Genomic DNA, 18,279 nt, shown 5'->3' with positions numbered 1-18,279 from the left:
CTTCTTCCCCTGTCTATTTTATCCCCATGACAATCCGATGAGGTAGGCTAGACTGAAGGACACTGACTGAACCAAGGTTGAGTGGCGATTTGAACCCTAGTCTCCCAGATCCTAGTCCAATATTCTAAGCATCACACCGCTCCAGCTATAAGCAGAACTGATCTAAAAGGACATTGCTTTGCAAAGAAGCGTTGGCAAACGGCAGTGCATTTAGATAATTGTAGACTCTGAACTTGCTGGTTTTACTGGGAGGACAGAGCTCTTTAGATAGTAAAGTGCATTACCTTGCTTCCTTCAAAATGAGTTCAGCCAGTTCTGGTACATTTGGCGCCCCCTGTCCATTCTCCTGATTGGGACTCTGGTCTTCTGCCCCAAAGTGGCACCATTGTTGAACACGTGGTCTTGGCGGAGCTGGTGTTGGTCTTGGTGGAAGCTTAGTATGTTGTATTGTGGTATTTCCCTTCTATAGATATGAAAAAATACTTGCAAAGGTATAGGGCATGGGTAGGCAAACTAAGGCCCAGGTGCCTGATCTGGCCCAATCGCCTTCTAAATCTGGCCCACGGACAGACTGGGAATCTGTGTGTTTTTACATGAGTAGAATGTTTCTTTTTATTTTAAATGCTGTATTATTTTGGGGGCATAGGAATTTATTCATTTTTTCCTCAAAATATAGTTCGGTCCCCTACAAGGTCTGAGGGACAGTGGACTGGCCCCCTGCTTAAAAAGTTTGCTGACCCCTGGTATAGGGAAAGCCTGCTGAAATCTCAGCAGCAAGAGAGGAGGCTGAATAAAATGTCCAGTGGTTGGAGGGGGGACTTTTGGCTCCTGCCCATGACTACCAAACCCAGAATAAATGATCCAGAATAGTGAAAATCACTGTGGAGAACAGGCCTTCTCCAGCACTTGCGACTACAGAATCCTCTCCCACTCTTCCCATGTCTCCACTGGAGTTGTCACCCTTGGTCTAGAAATTGGGGGCCGGGGGGTGTGAGGAACCCTGCCTGTCTCACCTTTTGCTCCCCTTCCCTCCAACCTGAAAGAGTAGATAGATTTTGAACACAGTTTTAAATCCTGCATTCCCAGAGTTTCCTTTTGGCACGGCTGGAAGATGGATAAGCAACATGAAGAGTAGGGTGGCCCCCGATCTCTGTGTTTTCGCGTCCTTAATGTGGTCTCTACGCTGTCTCCTAAGACCGTCAAAAAAGAATTAAGGGGAAAGGTGTTTGTTACTTTCTGCCACAGGGGAAGGACAAATAATGCCTCTCGAAGCGTTGGTTGTTTCTTTGCCATGATCCACACACTCGCAGCCCTGTGTGTGCGACTACTAAAAGAGAACAGGCAAAAATATAGGTAAGTAAACCTGTTTCATAGCATCAGTTCATTATCGCCGCTTTGGTCTTTGTGCCCTAGTTGAAATGCAGCCTCTGTTTGTGGATATCACTTTTTCTTGCCAAAATCCAGCGGCCCATCTTGCCACCATCTCTCTTTCTCAAATGGCTGGAGGGGGTGAAGCACACAAAACAGTATCTTCATTCAGTAACTGAATAAACAGATTTGAGCTTTGTCTTTTAACACGGTCACTGGAGAAACCCAATAATGTGTAAAGGATTCTTCTTTTAACTCTGCAGTGGTGACTTATATTTTATTTTCTTTAAAGCAACTTTAATAATGCACCTGCAAGGACACCCCCCCCCCAATCACCAAAATAATAAACGCTTGGTGAATGCTGCAAAGCAGCAATGTGCTTGGGTACCCTCCTCTAGTTACTGCATGGAGAAATGCCATAAAACTAAACTGAGGTGCTACAGTCTCATAGCCTAGGCCAGCAGTTCCATTCAGACAAGGGAGTGGGATGATGGAAGAAGGACTGATCGTTCCTTCTGTGCCAGCTCACTTGATATCAGCCCTGACTACAAAGGAAGGAAAGTCTCTTCCTCCGAGGCCAGCACAGAAATGCGGTGAGCTGGCAGATAGACAGGATAGAAAGTGAACCGCCTTAAAAACTGTTTTCTTCCCGTATGGCTGTCTTGCTGGCACAGGATGGGGATGAGGTGAGGGGAAAGTGGTGTGGTTTGCAGGAAATGGGCCATGGGAGTTCCAGGGACTGGAGTAAGAGGCATGGTTGTCTGGATTAGGTCTATGGGCTGGAGATCCTCCTTGCCTGCAGTAAGGAAGGGTTAAGAACAGCACCTTACATAGGCTTCGTTATCAATTTTGTAATATTCCTTTTTTACTTTCAAATTCTGAAGTGCCTTTCACCTAAACCAGTCCCAGAGCTGGGTGTGTTTGTATTAAGGTGACAGGCTGAATCAATTTATTACTGTCACAGACCAGAGATGTGGACATATACAGCAACAGAGGACATGTAAATAAAAATAGGTTAAAATTAAACTCCCTCAGCTAGAACATGGTAAATAATACAGATGTAAAACCACTGAAATATGTTGTATCTAGACTTAGTCCTACGTAGATTAGATCCCATTGAAATAATTCGTTTTATTGGATATGCTTTTTTAAGTATGATGGAGGCTGTAACCCTAGCCCCACATATCTGGGCGTATGTTCAGTTGAATTCAGTAGGGCATACTTCTGAGGAGACACAGTTCAGATGGTGCTAACAGTTGGGGAGTGCTGACCCTGCCACCTCCATCTGCCGCCAGAGGCGATTGCCTCACTTTGCCTAATGGTAGGGCCAACTCTGCCAATCGGTTATCTATGGAAATTCGAAAAGCAGGGTGTGAGTGCAATATCTCTCTTCCATTCGTGTTTCACAGGGACTGCCACACTGCCCCTAATACTTGAGGTAATATATAAGCCACCATGACTAGTGGGCATTGACAAGCCTTATCCATAAATGTAAGTAATCCCCTGCTAAAATCGCCTCCCAATGTGGTGTCCACCACAGCCATAGTTGTAACTGGGCAGTGTGAGTGAATAAATATTTCCTTTTGTCTGACCTGAACCTTCTGAAATTCAGTTTTATTTGGTTGACCCACCAAGTTTTATTATTTCTCCATGTTTGATTTCATATACCTCTTCCATTAATTTTCTTTGAGGGGCAGAATGTTTGAGGAAGGAGATACTGTATATTTTGAGCACCCGCGGAAGGCATTCCACACAGACACACTTTTGCCGCCACCTCTCAGCGTTCGTGGTTTTAAAGACCAGGCCGCCCAACGCTGAGGGAGCAAGGCAGGTTTCATGTCCCCAAGTTCAGGGCTTTGTTGTCCCACAGGAATAAATTTCCTGTTCATTTACTGAGGAGAGTGAAATAGGAATGTGCAGAGACGCCACTGATTTCCGTTGGTGACGCTACCGTGTGACCATCTTTTGGAAGCTGGATTTTATTTCTCATTTCATATGGCGCTGCTGTAGAGGAAAATGCCATTTGCAGACATAACACTTGATGTTTCAGTATCCTCTTTCCTCACGTTATCCATTTTTATCACTTGTCGGGGGAGAAACAAAGCCGCTTCTATTATTTCTTCCACTGCTTGATTTCTCTTTCACCACTGAACTATCCCAGCAATTTCAGGAGGCTGGAATGCCCCGGGAGAGTAAGAATAGCCGACAATGGCAGAGATAATTCCTGTTGCCTTTTGTCTTCTTGCAGTTGTCGGGGCAGAGGTAAGAGCAATCAATAGGACTGTGAAGTTGTGGTATTTAGCTGGGTCTCCTAAGGAAGGCTCATTTCTCTCTGCAGAGGATTTTGTTACTCCTGTTCCTGGCCAGCTCTCGAATATTTTTTGCCCTCTCTGTTTAGATCGCCGTGGTTTTTGAAAATGCTCAATTTTTTCGTATTCCTTCAGTAAGTGGGGGGTCCCTGCAAGTGAGTTCAGACATGGAATGTTGGGATTCAGTCGGCTTTTTAATCATTGCTGTCAGCTACAATGTGACGATTATTGGTGAGTATTAAAAAAACAAAAACCCACATCTTAATTTTTGTTCAGGGTTGGCACCCAGTTCCTGGAAACTGTGTCCTGGTTTTTGTTCTGTGCGTGTGTATTTTTGGTTGTTTCTAGAATTCACTCGTTTGCATTTTAATAACATTTGCTTGTAAATGAAAAAATTGCTTGATATTGCTGTTTGACGTCTATCCTTTATTTAAATTTAGGGCCGTTTTTGGTCTTTCTCATTAGTTGTTTTGGGGCTTTTTTCCAGTTCACTGGAACTCAGTTCCGGCACCTCTCAGATGCCATTATAGGAGAAAAATATTTCATGTGCTATTTCTAGAAAAATAGCACATGAAAACAAATGCAGATGCAAGAGCATGAACTTATTACGCCTTGCATGATAGCCTAGTTACACTTTTATTAAGCAATCATTTCAACAGTGCAGGTCCCAGATGAAAATAAGGAGGCTTGAAGTAATTTGATGGGCAATTGCTGAACCAAGTTCTCACTGAGTCCTCTGTTTGATTTTTGAGGCCAATAGCTAGCATGTGTACATCTGGTTTCCCCCTTAACTTTGCACTGATCGAAAAACTTGATTCTGTCAGTCCTCTTGGTGAGAGTGATTTCTGTGGGTGTTTATACTCACATTGCCTACAGCAATTTGGAGTAAATAAATTAATGAAGGTCACTGCTAAGCTCTTAATGGGTTCAAGGCATTCTAGAATTGGCTCTCTCTAGAGCTGAGATGCCTTGTGTTCCCAAACCTATGTGCCGAATTTTTATATTTTTAAAATTATGTATTTATGATATATCTTTCCCCTGTTTTTTTTCCTCTGCCAGCAAATGGGGCTCCACCCTCAAGGTAACAAACAAGCAAGCAAGAACAGTACTAAGAGTGCATACCAAAAGCTTTGCATTTCCTCCGTCTCCATTTCTCTTCTCTTGTGATGAAAAGTTGGGCTTGTTGACCCTCCGATTTCTGTCTGTGCAGAACTTCCAAGTCTTTGGGCAAAAGGCCATAGCTCAGTGGTAGGGTGTCTGCTTTACATGCAGAATGTCCCAGGTTCAATCCCCAGCATCTCGGGGCTAAGAAAGAACCCCAGAGAGCTTCTGCCAGTCAGTGTGAACCATACTGAGCTAGATGAACCAATGCTCTCATTCAGCATAAGGCAGCTACTTCTGTTCCTATGCTTTATTTTAAAAAAGGGGAAGGGGAAAAAGATTCTCTCAAATGTTCACCTGAGGTAGAGCAACCACCTATGCTTCAAAATTGGGAAGCGTCTCCTGAGAAATGTTGCCAGGTGCACCTTAGGAGAAATCCTCAAATCGTCTTTAATAATAGCAGACTATGTTATCTGAGTGCTGCACCCCAGATAGCCAAAGTGGTCCATCCATGAGGTGCTGGAGGAACTGCAGGAGGCTCAAAAGAACCCCAAGTTTTGCTGAGGTATTGAAAAACCTTCTGAAAAGAACATTAAAGTGGGCGCTGGGGTGGACAGAACACAGGCTGATGAGGACACAGCATGTTGTAGTCTGACAATGTTTTCAGTCGGTTAGGTTGTGGAAGGCGGATAATCTCCAATCTCCATTTTGTTTCTCAAGGATTTCTACATTATGCACCTCAGCCACTTTCTGCCATTCGAGTCAAGATGCGAGTGAAAACCCTTTCACATCCCCCCGTTCCCAATGTGAGCAGCAACAGAGCCTTCACAGAATTTATCATAGAATTTATCATAGAATCATGGAGTTGGGAGGGTCCGTGAGGATAATCAGGTCCAATGGGATCTTTTGCCCAACGCGGGGCTCAAGTCTGTGCATCTCAGCTGTCGGCTCCCATATACATGACAACAGAGATAAATGGATGTGATCAGCTGAGTGTCAGGGGTGAACTCTTAACCAAAGCCCTCTGTTGCTGTATGCATGGAATATCTAGAGTAGGGTTACCATACATCTGGAATTTCCCAGACATAGCTGGAATATGGCAGTCGGAAACAGTGTCCAGGCGGAAATCTCTTAAATCTCCAGGGAAATCCAGATGTATGGCAACTCATGTCAGAAGTCTAGATTTTGGCGAATTTCCTTAAAAATAGCTCAAAACTTAAATTCTCAAAAAACAACAACAACACCTCAACAACTTTTGTGTTCACTTTTTGAAATATGGCAACCGTAATTTACCCTCTTGCCTGCTGGTTGGCTGGTGTATGAGTGAGCCAATTGGTGAAGCTGGTGTGTGTGTGTGTGTGTGTGTGTGTGTGTGTGTGTGGTTGCCAACCAGGGTAAAAAATATGCAGGGATTCTACAATACGACACAACTCCTTTAGCGATGACATGTCTCCCTTTGTTCTTCCTTTCTAGGGAAGATTTGGTTAACTCTTGTGATCCTGCTGAGGTTTATGGTGATATTCTTAGCAGCCTACCCTCTCTACCAAGACGAGCAGGAACGCTTTGTCTGCAACACTTTACAGCCAGGGTGCTCCAATGTGTGTTACGACATTTTTGCTCCCGTGTCCCACTTTCGCTTCTGGCTCATTCAGACCGTGTCCGTCTTGCTCCCTTACGCCATCTTTGGCGTCTACGTATTGCACAAAGTGTGCAGGCAGGTTGTGAAGGCACATTCCGCAGCCTACCGTCGCTACAAAGAGATCAAACCTTCGGCGGGCGGCAAAGTCGCAAAGAAATCGTCCAAAGGGAAAAGGAGCAGAGTCACCCATACAGGAAACGAAATGGCTGTTCCTGATTTTTCCAGGGCGTATGCAGTTCACCTTCTTCTGAGAATATTGACAGAGGCCAGTTTTGGAGTGGGGCATTATTACCTCTTTGGATTCTTTGTCCCAAGACGTTTCTCCTGCAACCAAGCCCCTTGTTCAAGTTACGTGGACTGCTACATCTCCAGGCCCACAGAAAAATCCATCATGATGCTTTTCATCTGGGGGCTCAGCAGCCTCTCATTCTTCCTCAGCCTTGTTGACCTGGGCTTTGCCTTCCGAACCAACGCTGTGAGGAATCGGAGAAGGAAGCTGCTGTCAGAAAGTTTCGCGGCCGGAGAGAAATGCAGTCCTGGCCTGCTGCACCAAGGGGACAAGCTAAGCAACGATTTGCTGGGGGGCCAAGGCAACACAGCCGTCATTGACAACTGCAGCAACTGTTTGCTTGGCCGAGAGGTGAAGGAAGTGTGCTCCTTTCAAGCTGTGTTCAATCCTCAGCAAAAAAATGGCCCTAACCTCAACAGCAGCAACAGTAGCAACAAATCGTGTGTTGGATCTGCCCACCAAGAGGGAAAAGGGGTGTCTTTCCATGACAGTGAGCAGCCAGAGATCTCCTGTGAGCAATTGAGATTTGAGCAGCCGCCAGGCGTTCTCAAAGGAGCGTTGGTTTTTAAAACCCTGGACGGGTGCCGTTATGGAGCCCATTCGCCTGCAAGTAGCCACAAGCCCTCGGTTCATTATTCTTCCCTTGAGAGAAAGGCTTCTGATGTCCAATCTGTCTGCAGCAGTGCTGGCTGCTCCAGATCCAAAAAATCCGAATGGGTGTAAAATGTCAGAATAGAGTGGCAGAAAAACTACTACCAAATACTGCCAATCTAAAGAACAGTGTAGGAATAGTCTCCTTGGTTGAATATACGTATTGCCGTTCTGTGCATGCAGCTAGATGGTTTGTTTTCTTTTACTAGGGAGACTCAGTAATGAAGTGTACATACATGCTACATCTGGAGGTGCTTATTTATAAATTTTGGCCACAAGCACAGAGTATCTAAAGCAAAAGGGGAAATAACTAAATCTTCCCACATGTTTGCAATTGGATGGGGGGGGGGCAGCAAGGCTCTGGTTGCTGGATGTGGCCCCTCCATCAACTGGCCACCCAATCTGCATCGGGAAGAAGGTCTGAGGAGTGGATCCTGCTCTGCACAGACAGGCTCCTCGTGTGATTTAGAATCCTGTGCGGTTGGGGTACAGAGTCACACAGGGAACCTGTGCATGTTGATGGGACTCCCATCGTCAGATCTTTCTCCCAGTGCATGGATGGGGGAGTGGTGCTGATGGGGACCCAAAGCAGAGGTGAGGAGGTAATCATAAAAGGGAAAGCCCCTGTTAAGAATGAAGGAATGTGCATTTTTGAGGCAAAATTCAGTACTCTGAGAATATTGGCTTGTGTGTGTGTGTCTTACAAAAAACACCACCAACATGTTTCTGGACTTAATGATCACAACATAAGCTCTAAAATGCAGATTGAAATATCTGTTGAATTCTCAGAACTCCAAAGTGGTTTTAACAAGAATTTCTGTGGTCTTTACTGCTCTGCCTATCTCTCTCTTTTGCATTTCCTCCTCTGAATAGCAGAAATAGAATACTGTGGTACCTCTGGTTGCGAATGGGATCTGTTCTGGAGGCCCATTTGCAACGTGAAAAGAATGCAACCTGCAGAGGCGCATCTGCGCACGCACAGGTTGCAATTTGCTGCTTCTGCGCATGTGCGTGAAGTCATTTTGCTCATCTGCGTCTGCGCGAGCGGCGAAACCCGGAAGTAACCCTTTCTGGTACTTCTGGGTCGCCACGGGATATAACCTGAAAGAACATAACATGAAGTGGATGTAACATGAGGCATGACTGTTTTTTTTCTAAAGCAAATCCACACACCAAGTCTTGGATTGTGGAGTTGCATAGCTTGGATTCCCCTTGTTCAAGAAGCTGGTTTTAAAAAGGGCCCATTCGCTTTCAAGGAGGGATTGAGGACAGGGGTCCCAGGATGCCTTGATTCCTCTGATGGAACTTGCATGCCTTTTGGTGTGAGATTTGGCTTAGTTGCAGAGAAGTCATTGTAAGCAGTATGTTTTGAATGCTTAGTAGCAGTCCTTTTATTTTCAGCTTTTGAACAATTTAGAAGTGCATACATGGCAGTAGCTACAAAAGGAAAGTTGGGGGGAGAGAGAGGAAATGTCCCATGTTTGTTTATGTCCATTCGCCATTGCTCATTAACCATTAAAATATGTGTACAAAATGTGCATTGACAAATATTTCATTCATTTCCTGTATATTCTGACATTCACAATTTCAGATTTTTTAAAAAAATAATAATTACTATTTATTAAATTTATATACTGCCCTTCACCCGCAGATCTCAGGGCAGTTCACAACATAAAACATAACATTTCTTCACTCATTCTGGAATCACTTAGGTGTCAGAAGACATACCACTTTGTATTTTAAAAAAGAATAATTCATCTTGAAAAGCGTGTGTTCTGTAAAAGTGCACAGAATGTAGTAGATCAGAACAGGTGCTCCGAACGCCAGCTTTTATATTTGAAAGAGAAAGCATCTAATCTTCAGCATTTGTGAAACGTATGCTTGAAAGTGTGGGGACAATGCCTGCTGAAAAATTGAAAATTTAAGGTTGGTTTAAAATGTCTAATGGTCAGAGATGGGGTTTCAGTGCTCCAAATGGCAACATATATCTTCCAAACTTGCATCATGACAATTGGTTTGGTTGCATGACGTCCAACATTAACAGAAATATATAGCTGTGGAGTGGGATTATTCTGATAGCTCAGCCCTATTTATTTTTCTCTTGCTGGAATTTTGGAAAGCTTTGCTTCTGACCCATTTATCCCCAAAGTGTGCTAGAAGTGCAATTGCAGGCCTGTCTGTGCTATTAAAATGAAATCTCCCCTTTAGTACAATCAGGTAATTGACATACTACTCTCTAGAAGAATTGGAAGAGTGTAAGATTTAAACCTTGGTGTTGCAAATAAGTCAGTAGATGTTTAATTTCAATGGGTCTACTCTTCGTATGGCTATTATTGGATTCAACCCTTTACCTCCATGTTGTCCACCCTAAGAACTAGCAGATATCTTAGCAGTGTAGAAGTTATTGAACATGTTCTTGCTACATTGACAACTGGATGCATACAAAAGTTGGCCTCGATAAATTCTACATCACTGCAAACTGCCCAATGTTTTAGGATGAGTCTGATAGACCAGACTGTGAAAGGATGCCTGGCTTATAACGGAAGAGTGTAATCAAAACTCTTCTAGAAAATCTGGATGAATTTCCTGTGAATGAAATGGGGAGGCTATCTCATTCTGCCCAATTTGATTTTCTTTTATTTCCCTTCTCTTTCCTGTTCTCTTATTAATCATTTTAGCTCCTGCCTTTTTTTCAGACAAGTGTGGTTTCAAGACTGAACTTGGGTTTTGGTCGAGGGTTACCAGGGAAGGTAGGTAGGAGTTCTGACCCTCTTATGCTTTGCTAATCTGGTATTAGGTTGAAATGCACCACAATTAATTCACGGTTTTAAAACATCAATGTGAGATATTTGTCTTGTAGTGTATTGGGTGAGTGGGTTTATACATTTTTTAAACCTCTTTGAGAGTTACTGTTACCTCTAAAATCAAGAATAGGTTTTCATTTCATTAAGTTATGGATGAGCTGGAGATTTTAGTATTATAGCATTAAAAAAATATATATATTGCTAATATTTTACACATCTTGCGTTTATGTGTTACTATTCCGAATGTTCTCACTGAAGTAGGATAATAATCCCTAAAATATAAATTTTTGTACGTGGCTGTTCTCTACATAGATTCAAAATGAAACAAAAACTGGTTAATTATCATAGCTAACTGGCCTGAAGATACATTTCCTTTCAGTTGAATCACTTTTACTAGATATTTATGAATTTCATCCTTTTTACCAGCAGAGGGCATGGTGCAAAGTTCTGTTCTCTTATTCCATGGAAGGGAAAACATTAGGATACTTCTTGCTCATGCAACACCATATAGGCAACTTTCTCTGAAGCCAGATAGGGTAGGATATTGGTTTGCCTAGAGCCTTTACATTTGGCAATATTTCTTAACAAGCATGCCTGCAGCTAGATATTGTCACACTCCACTCCAGTCTCCACTAGTGGTGCAAGATTCCAGGGGCTTGCAGATGCTCTTAACGGGGTCTGTGGGGGCAATGAACCATGACAGAGATCCAGTTAAAGAGGCTTTGCTCTCCCACAGGCTCATTTTAGAGGCCTGACCGGGAAGCAATTGTCCCACGTATCTGTGTCTGCCATTCCTGCAGTTAGAAGAGTAGATGCCCCATCAGAAAATCAGAACTGGATGATGTAGGTGGAGCAACTTTCAGAGACAGAACCTGCAGCCCAACTTTCCCCTTGGAGTCCGAAATGAAACATTGCTGCGTTTGCAGGCTGGAGTTCAGAGCACCAGCCAGTCCCACGCCATTCCAACCCTTAAAAGATAGACACACTGAATGAATTTGCTAGTCCTAAATAGGATTCCACCTCACCCAGTCCTAACATTTCCCTGGGTATACTTTTTGCTTTGGGCTCCCATTGATCTATTGTGCACCATTTCCTTCTTGGCTTTTCTGCCAGCTGACCATCTTCTGTTGGGTATAGGTAGCTCCTCTCTTCACTGAGCCTGATGTGAACCCACTTTTTACAGGAGCCGAACCATGGCTTAGTGCAAACATGGCTACATACCCTCCAACACTTCTCTGAGGAAAATAGGGATGCCCCATTCCATAATAATTTTACTATTTATATACCACACATCTTACTGGGTTGCCCCAGCCACGCCAGACGGGTCCCTATACAAGATTGCCTTCAGATGGCTTGGAGGTCAGGTAACTCCATGCTCTCCAACATTTCTCCAATGAACATAGGGACATCCTAAGGAAAAGTGGGACATTCCAGGATGAAATCAGAAACTGGGACGGCTTCTCTAAATCAGGGACGTCCCTATAAAATAGGACACTTGGAGGGTTTGTGGCTATTATATCTAGATTGCTCCTCCCTGGTCATTCTGCTGTGCCACTGTCTTGTGCTAGGCCACAACATGGCTTAAGCTGTTGTCCAAAACCTGGCTTGAGTGTAATAACCATGTACTGTAACTGAGGTTTGCCCCATGGTTTACAACAGGAGTTGGCCCTCTAAATGTTGCTGAACTACAACTCCCATCAGCCCTAGCAAGTGTGGCCTGTGATTAGGGGTGATAACAGTTGTAGTTCAGCAACATCTGGTGGGTCAGAGTTTCCCCATACCTGCTTTATGGCTTGTGGTTGTGTTTGACACACAAACCATGGTTTAGGTCTGTGCTGCAAATAACCAGGAAGCAGCAAAGTGGCTGTGAGCTCCTCTCCGGGAACATGCACATGTGCATCAAGTCATGGTTTCAGTTTTTGTGACATGCAAACCAGGCCAGTGGTTGCACCTGGGGAAACTGCTCATATATGCCTACTGAATCTCCACAGCATCATGGAAACTGGGGTGGTTCTGGTGTGAGAAAAGCAGAGGGAAAGCTCATCATTATGCTACCTATTTAAAAATGTACACATGGTAAATAGAAGGCTAAGAAACTCCACTTGCAACTTCCTAGTTTGAATTCTTGCTGTGGAATACACAAACGCAATTGTCACATGCAGTGATGGGCTCCATGGCCATTTTCTTGATACACAATCCTGGACAACTTGCCCAGAATGCAAGAGGCAGATCACTTATTTCCCAGACTACAACTTGCACAGAACCAAGAAATCAGTACTTCACCCCAATGAGCAAGTTCCTCTCTGGTACCAGAATCAGGGGACTTTTTACCCGGAAAACCTGTAGAGTTCTGTGTCTCCACCAATGCTCCAAGAGGGAACTTTCAGTACTTTTGCCAGTAACAGTGTTCCTTGGGAGTTTGAGACTGAAGGAATGATGGGCACACATTCTTATATTTCGAGAAAGTTAAGGGTACCAACTCGAAACAAAGAAGGCAAGCTGCAAAGATCCAATAGCTGATAGTACCCTCAGTGGACATATGCTGCACTGGTTAGTTTAAAAAGCCATACAACTTTGCCATTCTGCTAATACAAACATTGTAGTGTTTGGGCCCACATCAGCCGCATCTCTAAACACAAAAGGGAGCAAACCTCTTTTGGCATAGTGCACGGGATTGTGCATGCACAATGTTAAACTTTTAAATACAGAATACTTAATCCACAGTAAGTTCTGTGGTCACAAATGCTAATGTCATTCTCTGCCTAGATGTTCATTGATTAACTCTCTTCCTTACGCCAAGGAAGGGAAACCTGTGACTTGTCAGAGGTTCAGTTCCCATCATGCCTAGCCAGCAATGGTCAGGGATGATGGGAGTTCTGGAGCACTGCAGGTTCCCCAGAACTAATCTAAAGAAATAAAAGAGTGGTCAATGTGTAGGTAGGAAGAGAGTGGTAATTAATATTAGTAGTTGTGTTTACAGAACTGTAAGCAAAAGGAAGTGAAATCTTTAAAGGGAAACTGTGGTGTGTGATTTGAAGCCTGTTCTGGTATCTTTCTCCTTAAGTGTCCAGCTCAGTCCTATTGCTTTTTCACTTGAAAGCAAACCCCACTGATTTGAATACAACTTCAGCATATTGCAACTTGACTCTTTTTAAAATAAATTTAAATGCAGACTAATTTAAACTATGCATATGAATACAAAAAATCAGATAGTATTCAACCAGGTTTTCCTCAGAGCTGCACTACAGAGATGAATGAACATGGCTAAATTTGATTCATTTAATAGGTTTACTCTGAGTACAATTTACTTGTAATACCACACATGGTAAAAATACCCACTAACTAATCCATACAGCAGCCATGTAAGCCTGAATTAGCTTACTGGTGATACAAGTATGCAGTCCATAATATGGATTGACACAATTTTCCTACATTAAAGTGAGTTGTGCGCAGGGTATTTTTCTTATGCAAAGCAAATCTAAAGAAGTGGGGGTGGGAAGAAGCAGCAAATTATGACTGCCTGTTCCGAAACCAAATGTTAAAATGCACCTAATTCCCTTCATTCTTTTTATCAAGAGTGCATACTATTTAAATTAGCACAAGTAAGTTGTTATTCACAAGCAACGTTTCTGCTCCACTTTGCTTGGGGTTAATTTCCTGTGTGGCCACTAAGTGGCACTGCTCCCTAACTATTCACAGGACGTTTTCCTCTACTTTTCTAAATTCGTCGTTTCCTCAAAGTCAAATTCAGCAAGAAACCAACTTGACTAATTAGGAAGACTGATCTTGAGAAACATCCACTTTGTAGGGTGTTTATAATTTTATCCAATTTGTTTTAACTGTGAGGAGTTCTCCATTGCGGTCATGGAACTTTCACAGCTTTCTACAGATTCCTTCAGGCTTGTTTTTATTTGCACTGCTTTTTAGCCCAATCTGTTCACTGGGGGAAAGCAGTATTTCTTAAAGGACCAACCAACCACCACCAAGATTTGCAACTAATTACGGGGATTTAAAGAAGCTGTAAAGGGCACTTCACATGTGGAAACATGTGTTGTTGAAATGTGAAATAACCTACAGTCCCACTGTAGTTCAGCCTGGAGAGCTCAGTTGGTTAGAGCATGGTGCTGATAATGCCAAGGTTGCAGGTTCAATCCCCACATGGGGCAGCTGCATATTTCTGCATTTTGTGGGGTTGGACTAGATGATCCTCAGGGTCCCTTCCAACTCTACAATTCTATGATTCCACCCTCGGGGCTCCTAAGATTTCAAGTGACTGACCTGTGGTGAGACAAAAATGGCATTTCTTAGGACTATTCCAGCTTATAAGGAAAAGAACAATCCTGCCAACGAATACAACAGTAACAAAGTTTCTCCAGTACCTTTTGCATTCATCCAGCCACTGATCATATACTACAGAGGAAACCCATTGCAGTCCGTGGGCTTAAGCTAGTCAAGTTTATATATTTCAGTGGGCTTAATCCAAGGATGACTTTACAATACACTATGTCTTATTTCAGCCTGTAAGCCAAAGTGGTGACTACAACTTCCCATCAGCCTTGACCATCAGTCATACTAGCTGGGGCTGATGGGAGTTGGGAGTCCCAAGCATTGGCTACCCCTGCTGTACGTCATTGTATTGCACTGGAGAGACTCTTGAGAGTCCCATGGACTGCAAGAAGATCAAACCTATCCATTCTGAACGAAATCAGCCCTGAGTGCGCACTGGAAGGACAGATCCTGAAGCTGAGGCTCCAATACTTTGGCCACCTCATGAGAAGAGAAGACTCCCTGGAAAAGACCCTGATGTTGGGAAAGATGGAGGGCACAAGGAGAAGGGGACGACAGAGGACGAGATGGTTGGACAGTGTTCTCGAAGCTACCAGCATGAGTTTGACCAACTGCGGGAGGCAGTGGAAGATAGGAGTGCCTGGCGTGCTCTGGTCCATGAGGTCACGAAGAGTCGGACACGATTAAATGACTAAAACAACAACAACACAACAACAACGTTTCTTGGAAAGAGCACAAGTTGCTCCCCATTTGTTTTTAGTTGCTAGAAAATGCACACTCTGAGCTACTTACTGCTTGGACAAGTCAAAGCAACAGCTTCACTCCTCAACCCCCATCTCACTAAAAAAAAAAAAATGCTGACCAGGCTATTTTAACTCGGCAGGTTGTGTTCTGCTTCAGCAGTTGAAATCACATAGGAGCCAAAAAACAAACAAACAAATTTTCTTTGGACAAAACACATGCGGTAAGTTAATTTCCCATCTTACATTTTCCCTTATACAGGGAACAATAATCAAATGAGGAAATCCCTGTTTGGGGATTTTTAAAGGAAGGGAAGAGAAATGATGTGTCACACAATAGCAGTTCTGCACTTGCAAGGAATTGATTTGTCACTGTGGCAGAACTTAGGCTTTGGAACTCCCTGCCTATGGATAATCATTTTACTGAACCTTTTTGGGCACCTACTAGAAACTCTTTTTCTTTAAGCAAAGCTACCCAGACACATAATTTAAGCATGTCTTTCATAACGCTGATTTTTTTTGGGGGGGGGGAATTAGGCTAACTTTTTTTAACATATGGTCTTATTAGTGAATTTAATGTATATTCTATATTTTATGTAAATTTGCTTAGAGGTTTTGATGGTTAAGTAGTATATAAATCCTGTTTAATAAATAATGGGTTGCATTCAGCTATGTTTTACTCAGAGAATACCCATTGAAATTAGTCATGTTTGTTAATTTCAATGGGTCTGCTCAAAGTACAACTAAGATAATACTGGCAGAATGGAAGCAAATGTGATGTGAAAAATATACCAGGACTATCCTCTCTCACTCAGTGGTGTCAGGGGACTTAATATGTCACCACACTGGGGGGGAAAGGAGTAGACCTTCTTCCCTTTTCACAGTTCTGTTTGCAATGTTGGCCTTAAGCAAAATGGCTGCCAAGCACCAAACAGTCCTGGGACAGTTTCATTTTGGTTTGTTTTTACTGCTGACATGCCCCCTGATCCATTGAGCCTGTATTCTAGAAGATATAACAGAAGCCACAGGCATACAAATATGAAGTAGAATATAGCTTTTTGTGTATTGAAACGTTGGTTATAAAACAAATATTGTAGTGCTAGAATTTCAAGCACTGAAGATTTCCCTTAACACACACACACACACACACACACACACACACACACAATGTCTGGTTGGTAATAGTTCTCCTCTGGTTCAATTAGTGGCTATAGAGAAGAATTTTGTTCTCTGCAAAAAGGAATGCTTTAAACTGAAGCAATTGTAAGAAGACCACCTGTAGAGTATTCATGGATTACTCTACCTCCTCCCCCCCCCACCTTTATAATACTCTAAAACGTGGGCCTTACTGCCTGCAGTCTGACTAACAATGCTAGGAAAATCTGTTTAAAAGGCTGTTCTCTCCTTTTCCTCTGGTGTTCACAAACTGTTACAAGTCTCCCTTAAAAAAAAAAAAAGAACGAAAAAGCAAACCCCACATTCTTTTTAATTGAAGGACTCCGTGGTGGCCAATTGGTTTGCAACAAGAGAATCTGGGCAGGAGGTGGAATTTTTTTGGAAAAAAAGAAAAGAAAGCCACACCACACACTCCTATGCAGTACATTTAGAGAAAAGATCAAAGTTTTTCCCCAATCACAAAAGGAACCAAGATCCTGACAGATTAACCCTATTCATTTAGTTCCTCTTTAAAAGGAGATGTTCTGAGCCACTGGTGTAGACAGGTAAAAAGTTCAGCTTTCCCCAACCCAGGCATTCTGCTAATTCCACCGCCTCTTACTCCAATCAATTAGCTTTAGCCTTGACAAGGACAGTCTCCCGGAAGGGAGATATCTATCCCTAAGTGCTTTCCCCCCCCCCCACTCAAAAAAATAAAAAAATGCTTCTGACAATTCTCAGCTTACTTTTCTTCCCTAAACCAGCTTTAGCAATTCTGCCTCAGCCTGCAGAAGGGGCAGGTGCTGATCACCCCAACAAGCATGGACAAAAACAGGCAAAATGGAGCATGCAGGTCTCTCGCATTCCTAAAGCAACATTCATTGGGCAGAAGTCAAAACAAAGCAGCCAAGAGAGACGAATACCCAGCCCTTGTTTATATTCCTTGTGACAGGGCAGCAAACGGCTGCAAGAGAAATGATGGCCCACAGGGAAGGTCTCCAGTACATCTGCTCTCAAGGAGACCTGAAAAGTTTCTGGGAGGAAGCAGTTTGGATAACCACTCTGGAATGGTTCCTTTTCTTTTTTTTCCCTCACCATAGTGAGTATGGAGTTTTGCATCCACCCTGAGGATTTTCTGCTGTTTAAAAAGCAAAGCTCTGAGGCGAAATGCCTCAGCTGCCCCTCCCAGCCTGACTCAGATTTCAGATGGCACTATTCAAAAGCAAACTGCTTGTGGATTGGGAACCCTTGTACACTTTTGAGTTAACAAGGCTGCTCCCTGTTGTCAAATCATACTCCGCTCCTTTGAGTTGGCAATGAATCTTAAGGGAGAGGGAACATGGGCCCTCCAGAGGTTGCTGAATAACAACTCTCATGAGCCCCAGTCAGCATTGCCAGTGGTCAGGAATGATGGGAGATGTAGTCCAACGGCATATGGAGAAACCATAGACTCCCTATCCTTGTCTTTGAACAGCTGTGGGGAACCTTTGGCCCACCAGAAGTTGCTGAACTACACCCCCCCATCAAGGCTTGCCATTGGCATGCTTGCTGCGGCTGATGGGATTTGTAGTTCATTAACAGCTAGAGGACCAAAGGTTCCCCACACCTTTCTTAGGGGAACACTAGTAAAGCACAGGATGGGGAATCGGTGGCACTTCAGATGTTGCTGGACTTCAGTTCCCATCATCCCTGAGCAGGCTGGCTGGGGCTGATGGGAGTTGAACAGCAACATCTGGACTGCCACTGATTATCCAACCCTGACTTAGAGGAACAAGGCCATTTAAATCTTGAAGGTGCAAACCCTAAACCCCTTTAAGCCTCCCATGATTTTTTCCTAGTCAATTCTGCTCTTAGATGATATGCAAAATTTCACACTTACTCCAGAGTCAACCCACAGGAATAATCAGGGCATTGATAGGGGGGATGTTTCCCCTCC

At 43.4% G+C, this 18,279-nt stretch overlaps 1 protein-coding gene across 3 annotated transcripts; it reads left to right on the top strand.

The window, feature by feature from the left end:
- Positions 1-337: 337 nt before the first annotated feature.
- GJD4 (gap junction protein delta 4) lies at positions 338-17,041 on the top strand. 3 transcript variants are annotated; one of them, XM_083467141.1, is made up of 3 exons: positions 338-1,353; positions 2,778-3,908; positions 6,252-17,041. In XM_083467141.1, exons 2-3 carry the CDS (start codon positions 3,845-3,847, stop codon positions 7,427-7,429), a joined length of 1,242 nt encoding a protein of 413 aa, XP_083323267.1. In that variant the 5' UTR covers positions 338-1,353; positions 2,778-3,844; the 3' UTR covers positions 7,430-17,041. The 3 variants fall into 3 exon arrangements, with proteins under 3 accessions (XP_083323267.1, XP_083323266.1, XP_083323268.1); XM_083467140.1 differs by lacking the exon at positions 338-1,353 and having other exon boundaries at positions 2,181-3,908; XM_083467142.1 differs by lacking the exon at positions 338-1,353 and having other exon boundaries at positions 2,181-5,584.
- The last annotated feature ends 1,238 nt before the right edge of the window (positions 17,042-18,279 follow it).

Source organism: Podarcis liolepis (genome assembly GCF_965112155.1).
Source record: "Podarcis liolepis genome assembly, chromosome: 12".
Lineage (NCBI taxonomy): Eukaryota > Metazoa > Chordata > Lepidosauria > Squamata > Lacertidae > Podarcis > Podarcis liolepis.
The sequence above is the reverse complement of the archived record's forward strand: the minus strand, read 5'-3'. Positions and strand labels throughout refer to the sequence as shown.

Coding starts and splice junctions, on each gene's coding strand:
- GJD4 (XM_083467141.1), top strand. CDS start 3,845: ATGGAATGTTGGGATTCAGTCGGCTTTTTAATCATTGCTGTCAGCTAC. Junction 3,909..6,251: donor CTACAATGTGACGATTATTG/GTGAGTATTAAA, acceptor CTTCCTTTCTAG/GGAAGATTTGGTTAACTCTT.